Source organism: Castor canadensis, chromosome 16, assembly GCF_047511655.1.
Source record: "Castor canadensis chromosome 16, mCasCan1.hap1v2, whole genome shotgun sequence".
NCBI classification, from domain to species: domain Eukaryota; kingdom Metazoa; phylum Chordata; class Mammalia; order Rodentia; family Castoridae; genus Castor; species Castor canadensis.
Genome location: NC_133401.1, coordinates 28,103,673 through 28,125,616, shown reverse-complemented (window position 1 = coordinate 28,125,616; position 21,944 = coordinate 28,103,673). Strand labels below are relative to the sequence as shown.

At 51.5% G+C, this 21,944-nt stretch overlaps 1 protein-coding gene across 2 annotated transcripts; it reads right to left on the bottom strand.

Moving 5' to 3' along the window:
- Positions 1-853: 853 nt before the first annotated feature.
- On the bottom strand, positions 854-21,199 carry Ssc5d (scavenger receptor cysteine rich family member with 5 domains). 2 transcript variants are annotated; one of them, XM_020179728.2, is made up of 14 exons: positions 21,021-21,199; positions 20,517-20,543; positions 19,905-20,213; positions 19,549-19,662; positions 19,259-19,372; positions 18,556-18,864; positions 17,607-17,924; positions 16,856-17,032; positions 13,578-13,895; positions 12,241-12,837; positions 11,838-12,152; positions 11,482-11,646; positions 6,873-7,037; positions 854-2,458 (listed from the first exon to the last, which is right to left on the bottom strand). In XM_020179728.2, the coding sequence occupies exons 1-14, from the start codon at positions 21,043-21,045 to the stop codon at positions 984-986; spliced, it is 4,428 nt and encodes a 1,475-aa protein (XP_020035317.1). In that variant the 5' UTR covers positions 21,046-21,199; the 3' UTR covers positions 854-983. The 2 variants fall into 2 exon arrangements, with proteins under 2 accessions (XP_020035317.1, XP_073914498.1); XM_074058397.1 differs by lacking the exon at positions 11,838-12,152.
- Positions 21,200-21,944: the final 745 nt, after the last annotated feature.

Genomic DNA, 21,944 nt, shown 5'->3' with positions numbered 1-21,944 from the left:
CAAAGTTGGACACACCTGAGAGCCAGAAGGAGCTTCCTGCCTATATGGAACTTTATTACCACTGTCACAACTACCATAATAATCACCACCACATGGTTGTCTTTATCACCATCATTGCCGTACTACCACTGTCATCACCATCATCTCACCACCATCACCCCATCACAATCATCACTATTTTATCACCACCATCATCACCGTCAACACTACCATCACCATCATCATCATTGCCATCATTATCACTGCCACCATCACCACTGTCAGCACCATGTCATCACCACCATCACCACCATCATTTCCATCAGCATCCCCAAGATCACCACCACGATCACCATCATCATCATAATCCTGTCAATAGCTACCGCCATCATTATCACTGTCACTACCACCACCATCATCACCTCATCAACACCATCACCATCAACACACAATCAATAACCATCATCTACACCCCACCGTCACACTATCACCATCAACACCATCATCATGGGGTGGTGGAGTGGCTCAGGTAGTAGAGCACCTGCCTAACAAGTGTGAGGCCCTAAGTTCAAACCCTAATACTGCCAAAAAAAAACCCAAACCGGTATCATCTCATTACCACCACCAACATATCACCACCATCACCTCACCATCTTTACTACCATTATCATCGCCACCACAGTCAGCATCACCACCGTCTTACCATTGTTACTATCATGATCATTGTCATTATTATGACTGCCATCATCACCACTGCTGTCATTACTGTCACCATTTTTATCACCATCACCTTGCATGGCACCTGTAGTATTCATAAACCAAGATCAGTCTTGTGATCCTGTCTCTCCACGATGCACCTAGGCCCCCAGAAACATCACTCACGCCTTGTTTTTAATGATTTTGATTTTTCTTTGAGCGTACCTTACACCCACACCTTTCTTTTAATTAGATACTTTGGTTTTTCTTTGTTTGAGAGTACCTCAAGTCCCCAGTCTTGAAGTGGGTCACACATCCCCCCTCAGAGGTCTCTCCTCCTCCTCAGGGGTAGTTGTGGTGGGTGCTGGCGTGCTGGGGGGCCAGGTCACCTCTGCCAGTCTCTTTACAGTCTCTCCCAGCTGCCCCAGACCCTGGGCAGCCTCTACCAACTGGACCATGCCCAGCCCCAGGGCTTGACGCTCTTGTCGGTCCTGTTCTAGGACCTTGGTCAGCCTCTGAAGCTGTCCACCCACCTCCCTCACAGCAGCCACCAATTCTACCAAGGCAGGTGGCTCACAAGCCATGACCCTTACAGGAGGTGTTGGGGACACACATGGGCCAAGGGGGCCTGGACTCTGACTAAGTGTTGGCTCTACAGTGAGCTGGTCAGGGGGAGGTTGATCCAAGGGGTGGGCTACAGAGGACAGGTGAAAGTCAGGGGTGACACTGGGGTCAGAGGTTGAGTGTGGGGTATGGGTAGGTGGATAGCTTAATTCAGGGCTCTGGCTTCTGGGTAGTTTGAAGTCCTCAATGGATGGCATGCTTGGAGCTGGAGAAGGCCTGGAGGGGCTGGACTCTGAGGCTGCAGAGGGCTCTAGGTTCAGCATCTGGGACGTGGAAGAAGGAGGGGACTCCATGGAGGTCAATTGAGGGTGCAGTCTGGACTTGACCCTTGGTGGTGGAGTGGCAGAGGGAAGTTCTGTCCCCAGGGAGGTTGAAAGGGACTTGGTAGTGATGATGTGGGCTGAGGGGGGGCCAGGGATCATGGTGGGGTGAGGGGTGGTGGGAGGTTGAGGGGTCATGGTGGGGTGAGGGGTAGTGGTGAGTTGAGGGGTCATGGTGGGGTGAGGGGTGGTGGGAGGTTGAGGGGTCATGGTGGGGTCAGGGATTGTGGTAGGGTGAGTGGTAGTGGGGTGAGGGGTAGTGGTGGTAGAGTAACGGATTATGGTGGGGTCAGGGATTGTGGTGGGATGAGGGATTGTGGTTGAGTACGGGGTCATGGTGGGGTGTGTGAAGGTAGTGGGAGTAGGGCTTGTGGAGAGGTCTGGGGATCCAGAAGCCTCTGGGACTGTATTGGGGCTTGGAGTTACGTCCAAGTCTGGGGTTGTGTCAGGTTCCGGGGTCAGTTCTGAGGTAGGGAAAAGGCTGGTCACCTCTGATGGTGCAGAGGGATCAGAGGTTAGCTTTTCAGGCAAGGAGAATGATGGGGTGGAGGAACGCTCTGGGGCCAGAGCTGGAGCTACAGTGGAATCAGGGGTGGACAAAGCAAGGTCAGGGCTAGTCAAGGAGGGCAGGCTTGGAGTGGGTGGAGAAGTGTCAGGAGGGTCTGTGGTCACACTCTGCTTTGAAGTCGAGTCAAAGATGAGCTGTAGCCAGGAGTCAGAGGTCAACTGTGGACCCGAGGGCCCCAATGAGGAGGAAGGAGTTGAGGATGATGTGGGGGTTATCCTGCCTGCTGTGGGCCGCAGCAGCCTGTGCCCTGGCCATGGCTTCCTCGGGGAACCTAGAGGAGAAGGAGAGAGAGACCGAGATCAATCTGAGGTCAGTCTGCCCCGCCCTTGAGGATCTGACCAATGGGAAGGCTCAGAGTCCTTGATGTCATGGGTCACTGGCAGACTTCACCCGGCCCTAGTGCCCCACCTCCCAGCTTCCTCCGAGGCTCCAGGCGCCACCTGGCGTCCTCTCCCCAGGATGGGGGAAATCAGTGGATTTGGTACTGGAGCAAGAGAAAAGAGGCAGGGTGCGGGATGTGGAGGGGTGCGGGAAAGTCCTGGGGGTCAGAAATACCAGAGGACTCCCAGACAGCCTGCAAATAGGTGGGTCGGTTCTTTCCTTCTTTCTTCCTTTCTTCCTTTTCTTTCTTTCTTTCTTTCTTTCTTTCTTTCTTTCTTTCTTTCTTTCTTTCTTTCTTTCTTTCTTTCTTTCTTTCTTTCTTTCTTTCTTTCTTTCTTTCTTTCTTTCTTTCTTTCCTTCCTTCCTTCCTTCCTTCCTTCCTTCCTTCTTTCTTTCTTTCTCTCTCCTCTCTCTCTCTCTCTCCCTCCCTCCCTCCCTCCCTCTCTCCTTCCTTCCTTCCTTCCTTCTTTCCAGTACTGGGAATTGAACCCAGGGCTTCATTTTAATACTAGGCAAGCACTCACAAGATAAATATTTTGAAGCAATTGTGGGGTTTTTTTTTTATGGTGGTACTGGAGTTTGAACTCAGGGCTTCGTACTTGCTAGTCAGGCACTGTACCACTTGAGCCACTCTTCCAGAAATTATTTTGATTTAGTTTGTATTTGAGATAGGATCTTGCTGTAGACCAGACTCAAACTCAGGATCCTCCTGCCAAAACTAGTTAAAATTTTGAATATTTAGTTCGTCATGGATTTTTTTGCATTCATTTTTTTTAAAGATTGCATTATGATGTTACTTTTGTGTGTGTGTGTGTGTGTGTGTGTGTGTGTGTGTGTGTGTGTGTGGAACTGGGGTTTGAACTCAGGGCCTCATCCTTGCTATGCAGGCAGTCTACCACTTGAGCCTCTCAGCCAGCCCTGATGTTGCTTATCTTGATTACTGCCTTCTGGCACCCACTTACATTTTATGCACAATCAAGTGAACCCACTTCGGGGTTCACTGTGGCTTTCTTGTAAGTACAACTTTATCCCCTTTTTTACAGATGAGAAAATGAATGCAGGTAACTTGTCCCATGTCTCTCTCTCTCTCACACATACACACACACACACACACACACACACACACACACACACAGAGTTAGCAAGTGGCAGGGACAAGATTTGAGCTCCACTTGTTTGCATCCAGAGTCTAAGTACTAAATATCACTTTCTTAGTGATGGGGGTTATTCTACTGTCTGAGCTGTGCAATATGGTCCCCACCAGCCACATATGGCTACTGAACACTTGACATGTGGCTAGGGTGAAGGAGGAATTGACTGACTCATTTTATTTATTTATTTATTTAGGGACAGGGCTCACTTGTAGCTCACAATCCTCCCATCTCAGCCTCCAACAGTGCTGGGAGGTGCACCAGGTGTGCACCACCACAGTGGGCCTCATTTAAATTTAAATAGTGGCCTGTGTTAGTGGCTGCCACGTTGAACAGTGGTGCTCTAGAGATTTCCTGAAGGGTCTTTTTTTTTTTTTTTTTTGATGGGACTGAGGTTTGAACTCAGGGTTTCACACTTGCAAAGCAGGCATTCTACCAATTCAGCCACATCTCCATCCATTCTGCTCTGGCTGTGTTGGAGATGGGGTCTCATGAACTATTTTCCTAGGTTGGCCTTGTACTGCAATCCTCCCAATCTCAGCCTCCCAAGTAGCTAGGATTACAGGCATGAGTCACCAGCACCTGGCTTTCTGTAGCATCTTTGAGGGACATCCTTTCCCCTGCCCTTTGTTTGCAGGGTTGAAGAAGCCAGGTTAAATAAAGGGCTTGACCTCAAGCCACATTGTCCAGGTTTAAATCCCTGCTCCATTGTTTCCTAGCTGGGTGACCAAGGACAAGTTACTTAACTGCTTGAATCTCAGTATCTTCCCTAGGGAATCAACCAGGGGCAATCAACACACTTCCCTTGCAGAGGTGTCACTGGGACCAGGAAGATCATAGACATGCAAAGCTCTCAGCATGATGCTGAGTGTGTAATAAGCACTCTTGGGAATAATGAAGTTGTCAAAGTCACTGATGTCTGTGCCTCAGTTTCTCACAGGACTCAGGTGGATATTACAAGGTTATAAAATGCTTAGAATGGTGCCTGACAGGTGTATGTTGCTCCATAAATGTTAAATGTTTTTAGTTATTACTGCAAAAATCTTGCCTACATATTGTCGTGTCTCTGACACCTACAGCGTTAATAGTGTTTAATCTTTCAGACTCAAGATGCAGAGAGCTAAACTGAGTGTCTTGCCACACACCTGTAAATCCCAGCTACACAGGAGGTGGAGATCAGGAAGACTGTAAGTTCGAGGTCAACCTAGCCAAACAGTTATTTGAGACCCATCTCAACCAAGTGTGTGGTACAGACCCATAATCCCAGCTAAGAGGGAGGCATAGGTAGGAAGATCGCCCTCTAAGGCTGACCCCAGGCAAAAACTCCAAACCCCTATTTGAAGTATAACAAAAGTAACAAAGGGCTGGGGCGTGTCTCAAGTGGTAGAGCACCTGTCTGGCAATCATGACGTCCCAAGTTCAAACCCCAGTACTGCAAAAAATTGAAAAGATGCAGAGAACTATGTTCAGCACATTGGCACCAACAGTGTCTAACATGTCTTGTTTTATTTTATTTTAGTTTGAATATTTCTTATCCCTAATTTCTTTCCTCATCGCTCTCTCCCATAGACACTAATGCATTTGGCATCTTTTTTTTAAAAATTATCATGTTATTTTTGTACTGGGGGTCCGCTGTCCATTTACAAAAATGCTTACAATATATCATAGTTGAATTCACTCCCTCCATGATATACAGCCTTAAACATGCAAATGTCCTTGTAAAATAGTGGGTGTTTTATAAGTGTACACATATTTTTGTGTTTGTGTGCTTAATTTTTGCAAAGAATCTTTGCTTGGAAATGTCAATCTCTTTCTGACTTTTCCCCCTGAGTTATGATGTTGGGTGCATGTCTAGTCATTCTTTTAACCATTGCATAGAATTCCACCATGTGCCCTTCCCCCCACTCTCTCATTCGTTCCCCTAACACTGGACACTTCATTTGCCTCCAACCACTTGACAGCACAGACTTCCAAAGAACATCTTCATATGTATCCCCGTTGTAAGCTTGCATATATATCTAGGAGCAGGATCACTAGGTCATACTTAATAATCATGGTACTCTTTAGGGGGAAAAACAGGAGGGGGGAGAGCAAAAGAGGGTGATGGGGGTGAACTTGATACGTACAAGTGTTTTGTATGTATGTATAAAAGTAGAATGATGAGCCAAGTGCCGGTTGCTCATGCCTGTAATTCTAGCAACTCAGGAGGCAGAGATCAGGAGGATCGAGGTTTGAAGCCAGCCCCAGGGAAACAGTTCAAGAGACCCTATATCCAAAAAAAACCCATCACAGAAAAGGGGTGGTGGAGTGGCTCGAGGGGTAGGCCCCGAGTTCAAACCCCAGTACCACAAAAAGAAGAAGAAGAAGAAGAAGAAGAAAGAGTAATAGAGGGTGAAACTGATTCAAAGCACATTATATGCATGTGTGGACTTATCACAATGAAGCCCTTTGTAAAATTAATATATGCTGATTAATTGATAATGACACTAATTTTCTACTAATACTGCTATACCCAGTGGGGGGTGCCTGTCTCTCCAGTCCTCAGTCACTCTTGGTGTCACCCACCTCCCTAATTTCTGCCTAATTCTGTCATGTTTGAATTTGCATATTCTGTTTCTGTTGTGTTTGTTTGCTTTACCAGCAGTGGGGTTTGAACTCAGGGCCTCATGCTTGCTAGGCAGGTGTTCTACTGCTTGAACCACTCTGCCATCCCTGAATTTGCACTTGGCCACTGGACTTCCCTTTCTGTGAACTTCCTGTGAATATCTTTGCTTATTCACTTTTATGATTTCCTGTCATTAGCTACTCAAGGTTAGGGTTTCTCAGCCTCAGCTCTACAGGTGTCTGGGAAACATAACTTTGTGTTGTGGGACAACTAGGTCCTGCAGGATGTTTAACAGCATCCATGGCCTCTACCCACTAGATGCCAGTGGGTAGACTCCCTGCCTCCACTCATAATTACTCAAAATGTCTTCAGACATTGCTAAATGCTCGTGGGGGAAAAGTCACCCCCAAGGAGAACCACTCGTCTAGAGAATGAGTCCTAGTTTCAGGATACATCTCTGCCAGGTCTTTCTGGGGTAAGAGTTGGGTAGCCACAGGGAATTTGAGGTCCATCTCTCCCCAGGTCCTCGTCCAAGCCATGTGCCTCACCTGTGTTCCCATGAGCCCTTGGAGCTGGAGTGAGATGACCTGGTCTCCTGGTGGTGCCACTGGTGAGAATGGGTCCAGGTTTGGTTGTGGTGGGGGTCCCCTTGGCCAAACTACTTCCTGAAGGTGTGTCCTGTGTCCAGAGAGGCTGGGAACCATCCTGGTCACCTTCAGAGACATGAGGAAGAGTGTTGAATCTTGCCCTCCTTCTTGCTCCCACTGGTCCAGCCCAGCGCAGGAACCACCATGGCTCACACAGATCCATCGCTCAGCCTTCTCCCGATCTCACCATCAGTTAGAATGCTCGTGGCTACCAAAAACAGAAACTGTAGCAAAACTGGCTCATAAAATAAGGACATTCAGCCAGTCCCAGAAAAAGTTAATGAGGATCTGTCTCAACCAATAAGTCAGGTGTGGTGGTACACACCTGACATCCCAGCTACATAAGAGGTATAGGTAGGAGGATCACCATCTGAGGCTGGCCCTGGGCAAAAACAGGAGACCTTACCTGAAAAGTAACTAAAGCAAAAGAGGACAGGAGGCATGGCTCAATTGGTAGAGCACCTGCCTAGCAAGTACAAGACCCGAGTTCAAACTCCGGTACTGTCCTTCAATAAAGAAAAGTCAACTATTATCTCAATTCCTGAGGCCCCCAATCCTACTTATTCTTTTCTTCTCTGGGGAAAACAAAATCCATAATATATTTATTAATGAACTGCTTGGGACATTTCTATACTACTACATTTTCTATAGTTTTTGGCTGAATAAACTTGTATTATTGAATAACAATACAACTCTATTGAATAACAATTTTATGTGGCATATAAATTTATTATCTATATATACACACCATTATATTTAGGGAGAATAGAAAGATAATTCAGAGCCTGGCACCAGTGACTCATGCCTGTAATCTAGCTACTTAGGAGGCAGAAATTGAGAGGATTGTGTTTGAGGGGGAAAAAAGTTAGTGAGACCCTCTCTCAAAGAACAATCCAGGTTGGTGGCTCACTCTTGCAATCCCAGCTGGGAGGAAGAGGTAGGAGAATCTTGATCTGAGGGCTACCCTAGGCAAAAAGCTTGAAACCGTATCTGAAAAATAACTAAAGCAAAAAAAGGGCTGGGGGAGGGGCGCATGGTTCAAGTGGTAGAGCAGCTGCCTAGCAAGTGTGAGGCCCTGAATTCAAACTCCTGTACAGCCAAAAAAAAAAAAGAGAGAAGACTTCATTTCCTAAGCTACAGGACTCATGGATAAGTTACCTTACATGGCAAAAGAAACTTTGCAGGTGTGATTAAGTGTCCAGACCACAAGATAGGAAGATTATCCAAGGGGTCCAATCTAATTTATGAATCCTTAAAATCACGAAAGCTTTTGAGGCTAAAGTAAAAGAGAAAGACATGCAGACAGAAGAAGGGTCAGACAGATGCAACTTTGCTGGTTTTGAACATGAAGGCAGGGGCCAGAAGCCAAAAAGTGCAAGTGGCTTTCAGCAGCTGGAAAAGACATGGGAACAGATTCCCCCTTAGGGTCTCCATCCTACAGAACCAGCCCAGCCTACACCCTGATCTTAGCTAGATGAGACTACACCTGACTTCTATCTACAAAACTTCAAGATAATGACTTCATGCTGTTCTAAGCCACTATCTGTGAGTTGATGTGTTCTGGCAGTAATAAATACAGATCCTTCATCAGCTTAAATAAAGTCTTGCAGAGACCCACACCACCCAGGCACACATCTAGCAATGCAGTGTTCTCCTCTCTTGGCCTTTGCTTCTCTGAGCATTCCCTTCCTGCTTGGAAACAAGACAGTCATTTCTGTGAGATTTTCCTCTATTTCTCTACTATAAATACTCTGTCCCTAGGATCCTACTGCTGTTGTCCATTTTCAGTAACTACTTACCTACCTACATACCTAACAACGTTCTGCGGTTCTAAACGATTTAGCACGTGTTTTGTTTGTTGGACTGAGACATGCAGTCAGCTAGTTCAAACCTGTGGAGCCTAGATTGGGACCTGGTGGGGGAGTGGGACTCCAGTCTCACGCTTGGAACTATGCCAAAACGCATAGTTCCCAATGCAATGAGCAAAAGGTGTGAAATTGTTTGAAACAGGTTCCCATAGTGGCTGCAGGTCAGAGTGGAACGTCCCTGAGCCTCATTTTTCTCTGTGCGAAACATAGGGTAACATTAGGATCCTGTCACTGGTTGTTGGAATCATGAATCTGAATTACCTGAATGCAATGGCATTTTCTTGTGAACCTTCCAGCACATAGATGTAATTTATTTTTAGATGAAAGTATATTTAAGTCATTTTTATTTATTTTTTTTTTTTGCAGTATTGGGGCTTAAACTCAAGGCTTTCACCTTGAGCCACTTCGCCAGCCCTTTTCGTGATGGGTATTTTTGAAATAGGGTCACGAGAACTATTTGCCTGGGCTGGCTTCGAACCGCGATCCTCCTGATCTCTGCCTCCTGATTAGAGACTTGAGCCACCGGCACCCGGTTTAAGTCATTTTTTCTAGCAGAGAGTAAATAAGACTCTGAGTCTTTCCACTAACTCTGGAGCCCCAGGTGTTCCCCTCTAAAGGAAGAGACGGGGTACTTCAAAATGACAAGGTCATTTTTCATTGATACTCAGGATATGAATTTATGGCTGTCATTTCTCCCATGCCCCATCCCACCTCGCACCTCCATCCAAGTCTTCCTTAATTAGGGTTTTACTTGTGACGCTTCTCTGCCAGTGACCCCAGACGTCACAGCGGCAGGTGCACAAGACTTGGCACTCTCTGCCACGAGGGGGCGCTCCCGCCCACCGAGGCCGCGCTGGGTTGCAAAAGAACAAAGGCTGTGGAATCCGGCTGACCCCAACGAGGAGCCGCAGCTCCCGGAGGTCAAGTGTTCGGTTCTGGAAACTGGATGATGAGCCCTAACTCATAGCTTGAATCTCCTCCACCCAATTCCCAGCGTCTCCAGGGCCTGCATTCCCTTCTCCTTCGGTGGCAAGGCTGGTCGTAGAGACTTCCCACACTTCTTCAGGCTTTCATTATTTTGGGCGATGGGCCAGCTGGCCAATCAGGATGTGCAGCGCGCCTGTGACGTCACAAGGTGCGAAGCAAAGGAGCATTTGACCCACCCACTCTACGTGCGCGTGCGTGTTGAGCGCCAGAAAAGGGCGGGAAAGGACGAGAGCGGGTAGATAAGGGAAAGTAGTGATAAAGGAGACAAACCCCATGGTGAGAGACTACAAAAGTGAGAAACGACTGAGCCAGCGAGAGACAGGTGGAGGGAAAGATGCAGGCCATGGGGAGGGAGGAGATGGAGACTCAGGAAACGTGATGGTAAGATAGAAAACAGGTACAGAGATACTAGTGAGGTAGGACTGAAGTCGGAACAGAGATGATGCAGGTGAGAAAGAAGCCGGGTGCGATGGCTCACGTTTGTAACCCTAGCTACTTGGGAGGCAGCGATCTGGTGGATCCCTCTTCGAAGCCAGTCTGGGCAAATAGTTTGTGAAACCCCATCTCCAAAACAACCAGTGCAAAGTGGACTGGAGGTGTGGCTCAAGCAGTAGAGCACCTGCTTTGTAAGCACAAAGCACTGAGTTCAAACCCCAGTCAAACCAAAAAAGAAGGAAAGGAAGGGAGAGAGAGAGAGAGAGAGAGAGAGAGAGAGAAGAAAGACAGGGAAGGAAACAAAGAAAAGAACAAGAGGCATGGCATGGTGACCCACACACATGATCCCAGCACTCAGGAGGCTGAGGCAGGAGGATCTTGAGTTCCAGGCCAACCTGGGCTACATAGCAAGACCCTGTCCCAAACAAAACAGGAAGTAAGGATGGAAAAGACACAGAAAAAAGAAAACTGACCAGGAAAAATGGAGTGGAGACCTGGCAGGGTGGCTCAAGTAGTAAAGTGCCTGCCTAGCAAGCATGAGACCATGAGTTCAAACCCCAGTACCACAAAAAAAAAAAAAATGGAGTGGAAATAGAGGTGATGAGGGCAAGAAGAAAAAAAAAGTGAGGGACAGAGCATGAGGAAGGCACAGAGGCCATTGGGAGAAGCCCTGGGGGACAGAACACAGGATGACAGCTAAGAGTAGCAGGACATTTGTAGTGATGGAAACACAGGGGGCCAGGGTAGGTCAAGGCCCCAGGTTGGTGGCAGTGCGCTGAGGGGAGCCAAATGAGGGACAGAGCTGTGGCAGTGCTGGGAAGGCCTGAGAAGGGCAGGGGCACAGCTGTGTTGTAAGTGGCTACCCAGGGTTGAACCACAGCCTGAACTGGACAGTGTGACCTTGAGATAGGTAAGGTTTTGCTTGTGTTGGGGGAGCTGGAGTGGGGAAAATGACACGTTGACAAGAGGGATCTGGATAGAGTGGCCCAAACTGGGTGTTAGCCATGCCCTGATGGCTCTGATGGGTTTTCAAGAACTGAGGATTTGGTACTTGCTGAATCACTCCGATGGCACAGAGCCACATGCTGTCCCCATTTTGAGCCCACAGAAGGGACATCCTGAGGGGCTTTGGAGCCTGTCGGAGTCTCAGGGCCCAGGCCAGTTGCTGAGAAGTGGGAATGGAGGTGTTGGGGTCCCCTGGGCCCTGTCAAGCACCTTACCTGTGTGTAGAAAGTGACGTGCTGCTGGGAATGGGCCTCCTGGGCGCTGGGTGGTGCCCCAGGAAAGAGTGCATCCAGGCCTTGGCGTGGTGCTCCCTATGCCCAGGTCCTCTCCTGAAGTGGGGTCCCAGATCCAGGGGGGATAATCGTCATTATCTGTGTAACCTTGGGAGAAATGGGGCAGCAGTTGATCTGATGGTCCCCTGTCCCAGAGTCCTAGCTACCCCTCCTCCCTTCCCTTCTCGGGGCTCAGGGAGCAGCTCTCTGATGTACCCCCCTCAGCCTCCTTAAACTGGATTCCCCAGCGTCCACCCTGGCTCCACCCCCTCAGCCTCTTCCCCACTGTCCCCTGGTACCAGTGCAGGTGAGCCCCACGTCTTCCTCATGGTCACAGTTGTGCTTCCCCCACGCCCCCGAGGGGCAGTCGCTCAGGGATGTTTCACTGCCTTTACAACCCATGTCGTCTAACCAGATGGGCCCAGTCCCAGGCCCATAGTGGGTTTTGCCCACTCGGGGCCGGACATTTCCACAGCCCAGTTCCCAGCAGGCTACGGCAGCATCCCTCAGGTCCCAGCTGTCGTCACAGACTGTCCCCCAGAGTCCATCGTGCCACACTTCTAATCGGCCGGCACACCTGTTGGGCCCATCAGCCAGACGGAGCCAGAAAGGGCCTGGGGGTAGAAGACCCTCAGGTCAGGAAGTGGGGGACAGCCTTACCTGCATCCCCCCCTCCACTGCCGTTCTCCTTCTGCCACTCACCTGGCACCCCAGATGTGTGTGAGGAGGCTGGGTCTGTGGATGACTCTGGAGATTTTTCTGGAATTTCAGCAGGTGGCTCTAGGGAGGCCTGGGAGATTTGCTTTGTGGACACCTCAGAGGTCGTTTCTTGGGGGTCTTGAGTAGACAGTGTTGCTATGGTCTTTGAGGTCCATTCCCAGGAAGTCTGGAGGGTTGGCTTGGCAGTGGTATGAGAGGTCCGTCTGCGGGGAGCTTCAGTCTTCAGTCTTTTGGGTGACTCAGAAGTTCGACCTGGGGAGGCCTCGGCGGTCCGGGATATGGTGGTAGGTGAGGTTTGTTCTGGGGGGCTTGTGGTGCCCAGGTCCCTGGAGCGTTTCGTGGTTGGCATCCTGGGAGGCTGGGTGGTCAGTCTCTTGGCAGTTTTAGTCACCCACTTCTTGGTACTTTTGGGCATTTTCCCTGGGGCCTTTGTGGTTGTTTTCTGCAGCTCACCAGGGGACAGACTAACAGAGGTCTTGGTGACCAGCTCTCGTGGAAGCCAGGCGTCCTGATCTTGACCCAGCCCAGGGAGCCAGCTCCAACTGAAGGGGTCTGAGATGGTGTCCAGGCCAGGAGTCTCTGGGAGGCAGGTGAGGAGGAAAGAGGAGATGACAATGAGATTGTCGGTCCAGGCTCTTCCTTTACTCTAGCCAGTCACAAGGTTCTCATTCATTTGTTCATTCATTCATGTCACAAATATTTATTGAACAACACCTATTAGACACACATGCGTGGTAAGCATTCTATCACCCAAGCCATTCCCCTAGTCCTTTCATTTGTATTCTGTTTTTTGAGACAGGGTCTAACTTACTTTGCTCTGCCTGACCTTGCATTCACAATCCTCCTGTCTCCACCTCCTAAGCAGCTGGGATTATAGGCACATACCACCATGCTCAGTCTTCCAACTTTCTAATTAGCACATGTATGCAATCAAGGATTACCCATGCCCAAAGAAAAGTTTGGTCTTCTGTCCCTGGCTCTTCAGAGATGACTTCTAAGCCCTTGGAATGTCTTGCTTGATAAGAGATTCTTTGTATGTTTGGGGTCATGGTCCATGTTAGTCTATGCTAATAACGTGACTAAGGGATCAGCCACATCTTTGTGACCAAGCCCTTACAAAAACAACAACAAATAAATAAATAAATAAATGAGCATAACGTCCACCAACCTAGACTTATTATGCAGTGTGAATGCGGTCCCTGTGTGAAAACACTGTGCCAGGGCTTAGGATGCCCTCAATTGACTTAATGCCTGCATTGGTTTCTGTTCCCTCCTCCAGGAAGCCCTCCTAGAGTCTGCAATGGCTAGGGTGTCCTTACCAGTGCAGGTGACCCCGACATCCTCATTGTGAGCACAGTTGTGCTTCCCCCATGCAGAGGCAGGGCAGTCGACCAGCGAAGCCTCTGTCCCCACACAGCCCATGTCATCCAGCCAGATGGGGCCTGCCCCCCAGCCAAAGCGGCCTGCCACAGGGTCTGGCTGCCGAGGTCCCCCACAGCCCAGCTCCCGGCAGACCACAGCTGAATCTCGCATGTCCCAGCTGTCATCACACACTGTTCCCCAGCGCCCATCATGCCACACCTCCAGCCGGCCTGAGCACCTGCTGGGCCCAGCCACCAGGCGCAGCTGAGGGGACCCTGGAGGAGAAGAGATGTAAAGAATTAGAGACAGAACAGCTATCCAGCTCCCTGACACTTCATTCCACCTTTTCCTCCATCTTCCTTTCCAGGTATCCTTCTATTAGTCCATTATAAGGCTTCTCATCCATCCATCCTTCCTTCTAGACAGCAAGTATTTATTGAGGTTTTTCCTGTTGTCTTCTGCACTAACTATGAAGGGTAAGGCATAGTTGAGTAATTCCCCTGAACGCTTAATTTAGGCTGGGGTGGTAGCTCACAACTGTAATCCTAGCAACTGGTGAGGCAGAGATCGGTTGGATCCAGGGTCAAGGACAGCCTGGGCAAAAAGTTAGTGAGACCCCATCTCAACCAATAGCTGCATGGTAAGTATAAAGAGGAGGTTCGCAGTCCAGACTGCCTGGGCAAAAATGTGAGACCCTATCCCAAAAAGCAAAAAGGGCTGTGGCACTATGCCTAGCAAACAAGGCCCTGAGTTCAAACCCCAGTACTGCCACCAAAACCAAACAAAAATAGAACTGTCATCCAGGACCGGTGACTCACCAGTGTAATCCTAGCTACCTAGGAGGCTGAGATCAGGAGCATCACAGTTCAAGGCCAGCCCAGGCAAATAGTTTGTGAAACCCCCATCCCAACAACTAGCTATCATCCCAAGCTACACCAAAGGCTGAGATCAGCAGGGTCCCAATTCCAAGCCAGTAAGACCCCATTTCAACAGCAAAAATCTGGGCTTTGTGGCATGTGTCTGTCATTCCAGCTATGGCAGGAAGCATAAAATAGGAGGACTTTGGTCCAGGCCAGCCTGGGCAAAAAGCAAGATCCTGTCTCTAAAATAACCTGAGCAAAAAGGACTGGAGCCAATGGTGACTACAGTGAAAGCAGGTCAGCACTTTTGTGTAGTCTTTTCAACCTTGAGGAGACAGCCTCAAGAAAGACACCTTTTCTGCATTTCTGATGCATTCATGCCTTGGAGCTTCCTGACTCTGAAGGGACTGTTCTTCCCTCCACCGGGGCCGTCCAGTTCCTAGGGATGGAAAACAGCTCACCAGTGAGCACCGTTACTATGCAGACCACACCAGAGCCCACACCCCAACTACTCCTTTGTTGAGATTTTACACTCTAGGCCACTATCCACCTGCTCTCACAACCAGACAACCAGGGATGACCCTGCACCCCAGACAGAGCCTGCTGACATTATTCTAACTAGTCATCCTGAGCCCATTTACCCTGACTCAGAATCCACAGCATCCGTGGGAACTGGGAGTAACAAAATTTTCATGCCCATGGGCTCCTCATCTGTTGACTTCACTGTCTGTATCTGAATAAATGAGGCCTACATTTACTTTTATTTATTTATTTATTTGGTAATACTGGGGTTTGAACTCAGGACCTTGCACTTACTAGGCAGGTGCTCTAGCACTTGAGTCATGCCCCCAGCCCTTTTCTGCTTTAGTTATTTTTCATACAGGGTCTCATGGTTTTTGTGCCCAGATCCTCCTACCTACACCTCCTGAGTATCTGGAATTACAGATGTATACCAGCATACTTGGCTTGTTCTTTGAGACAAGATCTCATTAACTGCTGGTATCCAACCATGATCCTCCTATCTCTGCCTCCCAAATAGCTGGAATTATAGGGGCACGAGTCACTGTATCTGGCCACACCTGTATTTTAAATCAACAGCTGTAGGGGGTAGAGGTGTGGCTCAAGTGGCAGAGCACCTGCCTGGCAAGCACAAGTCCCCGGAGTTCAAACCCCAAATACCACCACAAACTAAAGCTAGTCATCATTGATCTAGTTGCTTTAATGTCGATGGGAAGGAAGCCAGCAGAACCACTCACTCCATTTGGAAAAGAACCAGAGGACCTCACTGACAAGAAAGACAAAGAAATACTATTGTTTTGCTTTTTTGGATTTTTTGGTTTGTTTTGTTTGAAACAGGGTCTCCCTGTGTTGCTCTGAGCAGCTTGAACTCACTGTACAGCCCAAACTGCCCTCAAACTTAGGATCCTCCTGCCTCAATCTCCCCAGTGCTAGGATTATAGGTGCACAGCACCACTCCCCTCATGCCAAAGGAATTCTTAAGCAGGGTTGTTACTTAAGTTGGCCAGAGGACAATGTGACAATCATAGCTACACTGAGGGGAACAGAAGCCAGAAGCTTGTGATAGTGGACTCTTAGCCACCATCCTTCTCCCCTATTCAGGACCAGTGGCAGAAGCCAAGGTTCTTGTTCAAATAAAACAGGGACGTAGAAACTGCTTTTTCTGAAAAGCACTCATTCCTAACTTGAGCCTGCAACTGTACAAAGGGGAACGAAGCAGGAGAAAAGCTTGGCATCTATGCCTCCATCTTGTATCTGTCTTGGCTTTGAGCCACTCTCTCTGCAGTCACTGCACAGCCACCTTGGAATCCAAGGACAGGACTAATTGATAGCATCTTCTGACAAAAGTCAAAACTGCCCCCTGGACAATAATGCCTTTCTTATTGTCACCAGGTGCCCCCCAACAATCCTGAGATCAACTGGACCACACCTGTGTCAGGGATTGCTTAATAATTAATTATGCATAGCCCTCACCTCCTGCTCCAGTCTTCCCCTGTTTAAACCTGAAGCTGCTGTCTGTACTCCAAGATGGGCTGAAGTGCTCACTCTGCCTCTTCCTGTGGCATACCCATGCCACTTATTAAACCTCCTTTCTCTGCCCTTCACCACCACTCATCTCTTTATTTGGCATATTGGGATGAGTGCTGGACCTGACATGTGGAACCCCTGAAGTTGGGCCTCCAGCCTAGAACTAACCATTACACACACATGAATATGGATTTCAGAACCATATCAACAGAGTGTTAAACCAAGCATGGGTCCTTCTGAGCAGGAGGCCCAGGCCCCTGTTCTCCATCTTTCCCTTTGTGAGAGGTCCTGTGGGACAGTCTTATAGCTGGGGACAGGTAGGGACTCACCAGCTTCTGGCCCAGGCTCCAGAGGGGCAGTAGGAGAGGCTGGAGGAGGCCAGCTGCCTGCTGAGCCTGGGGTCTGGACCACCGTGGTAGATGGGGGCCTGGGTGCTGCCTCCCTGGGTGCTGAGCTGTTGCTGTCCAACGCAGGGGCCGTGGGGGGCACATAGCCAAGGGGCATGCCTGGAGCAGGGAAGAAGGGACTATCACCACCCTGTCCCCTTTCTGCCCATGCACAGAGCTGAGCCTTCCAAATCCCTAAACTGTGGGGGAGGACTGTGTGGGTGGAAGTAAGAGCAGAAGTTTAGGAGGGAAAGAGGGGAAGTGACCCATGGGAGGAAGACTGGCTTCCACTAGGAGCAAGGAGACAGGACCACCAAAGCCTGCAGTGGGGGTCAGCCTCAACCCTTACACTATTGACATTTGGGGGAGACCATTTTCTGTCCAGGCTCGGGGGTGAGGCATCCTGTGCATTACAGAATGATAAGCAGCATCCCTGGCCTCTGCCCACAGGTATCATAGCACTGCCACCCCCAATTCTGGCCAAAAAATGTCTCCAGACAGGACCTAACTCCCCACTTGAGACCTATTGATATGGACTGAGGTTTCATATAAGAACACAGGGAGAGGGGAAGTTCTGGCAGGGAGTAAAGGGTGAGAAGGGACAACCCTGTCCCCCCTTCTTGCCCATCCACTCCAGGTACCACCATGCCCACCACTCTGCCCGCCCTGCCGCTCCCCACTTGTGCCCCCTCACCATCACACACAGCCCCAGCATCCTCCCGATGGTGACAGTCATGCTGGCCCCAGGGCCTCGCTGGGCAAAATCGCAAGGCTGTCTCATTTCCCCGGCACCGAAGATCATCCAAGATGATGGGGCCGGCCCCCTCCCCAAAGAAGGCGCCCCCTGGGGCAGCCAGAGCCCCCCCACAGCCCAGCTCTCTGCAGGCCACGGCAGCATCACGAAGGTCCCAGGCATCATCACACACCGACCCCCAGCGCCCACCGTGCCAGACTTCCAAACGGCCGGCACAACCATGAGGGCCATCGGCTAGGCGAAGCCTGGGTGCAGGGCCTGGAGAGGGGGAAGGGAAGACAAGCAGTCAGGACACTAGGATGGGTGAGCAGGTGCTGAGTGATACCCAAAAAACACCGGGGGGTGGGGAGTGGCTAGGGGAGAAGGGGAGGGAAGAGAAGGGGAGGGGAGGATAGGAGAGAAAGGAAAGAGAAGGGAGGAAGAAAAGGAAAAGGAAGAGAGAGAAGAAAGGAGGGAGCCCTGGTTCCATCCCAGGTCCAACAGGGGAGACCTCCACGGTCTCTAACTAGATATCTTGTTGAGGTGGGAGTGTGGAGGCCAGGTAAGACTCACCAGTCAGTGCCCTCCCACTTCACCTCAATTTCTCTCCTTACCCTCGGGTCCACCCTCCCTCCCTTCCTCCCACCTCAGCTCCTAGGTTGACCCAGAGGGTCAAGGGATCTGGGGATAGGCAGGCCAGCCATGTGAGGAGTGCAGGCAGGGCTCCTTGCCCTCAGGGGCTCTGCCACAGCATGTGAGGCAGACATTCACAGCAACTTGAAACTCAGCTTCCCCAGAGAAGAATAGGAGAAAACAGACAGAATGGTGGAGGGACAGACCTGGGATCAACAGGCCCACTGCAACTTCCTGGAGGGGGACAGGGAGGGGGGGTTTCCCGGCCCCAGCATACCAGTGCAGACCAGCCCGGCGTCCTCACTGTGGTCACAGTTGCTCCGGCCCCAGGGGCTTCGGGGACAGTCCCGGAGGGCCTGTTCTCCTCCTCCACACCCCACATCATCCATCCACACTGGCCCTGAACCAGGCCCAAATCTGGCTCCCCCAGGGGCAGCCAGTGCCCCCCCGCAGCCCAGCTCCCGGCAGGCCACCGTGGCATCCCGAAGGTCCCATCCATCGTCACACACAGTGCCCCAGCGCCCACCATGCCAGACCTCCAGGCGGCCAGCGCAGCCATGGGGGCCTGAGACCAGGCGCAGCCGCTCTGTGGGAGGAAAGGAGGGAGGGAGGGAGGGAGGGAGGGGCCATGTGTGATGACAGCTTGAAGGAAGCAGTTTCAACCCTCCACCAACCATTTTTCCACATGGGGAAACTGAGGCCCAGAAAGGGCAGTGGTCTGAGATCTGCCTGCCAGCTGGGCCACCCAGAGAAGAGCCACAGTCTCAGTGGGGCTGGACCCCAGGGTCTCCTGACAGGGGTTGGGTCAGGAGGAAGAGGGGCGGCCAGCCTTGAGTCTGAATCCCTGAAGGAGGGTGCAAAACACTGCAACCCTCGGAGGGTCACAGGCTAGGAGCAGGCCCTGGGGTCCTCAGTTTAGCAGTAACTAGGGTCTCCTAACACCTAGATTTGGGGGTGGGGTGAAGCCTGGAAGGGCTCACCTTGGCGGGGGGCTCCAGTCATCAGCAAAGAAGCCCTGGTAGACTTGGCCTGCTTGGGTGGCCGAGGGCTCTTCTTTCGTGGGCCATTCTGGGGGTTCCCTGCAGGGCGGGGGGCTGGGAAGGAGACATGACACCAGGTCAGCAAGCTCAGCTGCTGCCACCTGGGTGGTCCCTTTCTGAGGGATCAAAGTAATGGGTTGGGGGAGATCTTAGTGCCTGGTGTCCCTCCCCACTGTTGAGCCAAGGGACAGCACAGGATGGGGGTGAGTAGCCTTGTCCTTGGGGCTCACCATGAGTCACTGGGGGCTTCTCAGAGCTGGGGCTCAGCTCCCCAGACAGCCCCAGCCATGGATCTCCCTCCAGGGAGAGTGTTGACTCATCCCTAGAGTTAGCCACGCGCTGACCTAGGGAAGAGGACAGAAGCCATGGAGGGGGTGAGGGAAATGGAGAGGCCACTTGGTCCCTGGGATGCCTGGGTTCCCCGGGGCTCAGAAGTACATGATCATAAGTTGGGGAGAGAGATACTTGGCTTTAGGGGGACTGAGGACTGCTGGGCAGCTCAGATGTATGGGAACCAAGGACTTGGAGTTCCTAGGTAATCATCAGAGGGGCTGCCCCCAAATTGGGAGGGGTGAGGGTTCCTCACCTGCACAGACGACACCTGCATCCTCTTCGTGAGAGCAGATGTGGGCCTTCCAGCCCCTGTGGGGGCAGAGGCCCAGCTGCCCCTCGCTGCCCCGGCAGGCCAGCTCACTGAGCCACACAGGCCCTGCACCCTCCCCAAAGAAGGCACCGCCAGGGGCAGCCAGCGCCCCACCACAGCCCAGTTCCCGGCAGGCCACTGCAGCATCCCGAAGGTCCCATCCGTCATCACACACGGTGCCCCAGCGCCCACTGTACCAGACTTCCAGGCGGCCGGCACAGCCGTGGGGGCCATCAGCCAGGCGTAGCTGCTCTGAAAGTGATGGGGAAGGGTGGAAAAAAAGCTGTGACCCTTGACAGGGGCATTTGCTGAGGCCCCTGGGTGACAACGGGGGCTGAGACATGTCCTATAGAGGCCAGCTGTCCAGTGGGTTGGACCCTGGACCCAGCCTCCTGGGTGTTCAGAGGTTCTGATGTTCAAGAGATGCTGTCCCCACAGGAGGCTGGGAGTGGTGGCAGAGAGGAGTGGGGCAAGAGAGAGAGGCGGGGCCTGGGGTGGGTTGCAGGAGGCTTTGGAGCTGGGGCAGGCCAGAAAGGAAGAGAGTCAGCCACTTACCAACAGCCTGGATCCCCACCAGTACTGCTGCAAGGGAGATCAGAGGGGACAGTGAGGGGCAGGGCCCCAGCTCGTGCACGTCACACAGCTCGTGCACGTCACACACACACACACACACAGATTTCTCACACCTCTGAGACAGAAGCCCCATTCCTAGGAAGTGGACTCTGGGCTGAGGGCTGGAATAAGATATGGGTCCCTGAGGTGGGAAGGGCTCCAAATGCCTAGCCCCTGAAGTCAAGACTGAGGATCAGGCTGAATGGCAGGTGATCCTTACAAGGTTGGGGCCAGGACACATAGGGGCAGGTCCCTTGGGTTGCTGAGAGGGTGGGACAGAGCAGGCAAAGACTGAATCCCTGAGGGACAGGGCAGGCAGCCAGATGTTAGGGCGTCCCAGAGCACTGGGAGTGGCTCCCAGAAGCTCCAGTCCCTAAACTGCATGAGCTATTAGGTCAGAGGTGGGGGTCCCAGCCCCCTGAACCCCCCACGAGGTGGATCACTCACCAAGGAGGCAGGCCAAGACCCTCATGTTTGCAGAGTCGGGGTTGGGGAAGGGGTGAAAGGGGATGGAGGGCAGGAGAGGGGAGGAGGCGCCAGCCTCTGAGGGAAAGAGGGAGGGAAGCGCCTGCCGGGGCGCCCTGGACTGTAAGGAGCAGGCAGGCTGGAGGCTTTGCCAGGAGGGAGAGAGGCTGCAGGGAGGCGGCAGGGGACAGGAGGGGGAGGGGGCTGGCCAGCTGAGGCTGGGAGGAGGGGGGTGGGTGGGCGGGTGGCGGAAGGTGTCCAACTGCGACACCCACACAGAGCTGGCCAGGCAGGCTCCAGCCAGCCTTGTGCTCAGAGATGCTTAGGGATGGTAGACTTAGGGAAGGGACAGGCCTGGGTGTCTAGGGGATGGCAAGGGTGGGGCACACCCTCCTGCCTCCTCTCCTGTCCAGCCAGGGAAGTGTGGCTGTGGGGTGGGCAGATTTGGGCACTCCTGCAGCAGCAAGAAGGCCTGTAGCGAGACACCAGGAAGGACTTCCTGGATTAGGAAAAAAGACAGAAGAAATCCCTCTCACACTTCCACACCCATCACCGGAGGATCTGAATGTGAAACCCCCAGTCCCCATCTGAGGAAGGAGTGGCTGAATTTAAAATGTTCCCAAAATGGGGTAAGGGGCGAGAAAACCAAGGGTCAGTGCTTGGGTAGGGAAAGGGTGCCTACACACTCATTCACACACACAGACACCCGCTCCCAGCAGGCAGCTGTGAGGGGAAAAAATTTGGTAATGGGGAGGGTGACTCAGAAGGCCTGGCAGGGACTGGGGCTGCCCATGAGCTCACTGCCTCCCCTTCTCCCAGCCCAGTCCCCACCCCCCACCACTGCACCAACAATTAATGTCAATTTGAAGAGGAGGAGCCAGACAGAAGGTGGGGGGATCCAGACCA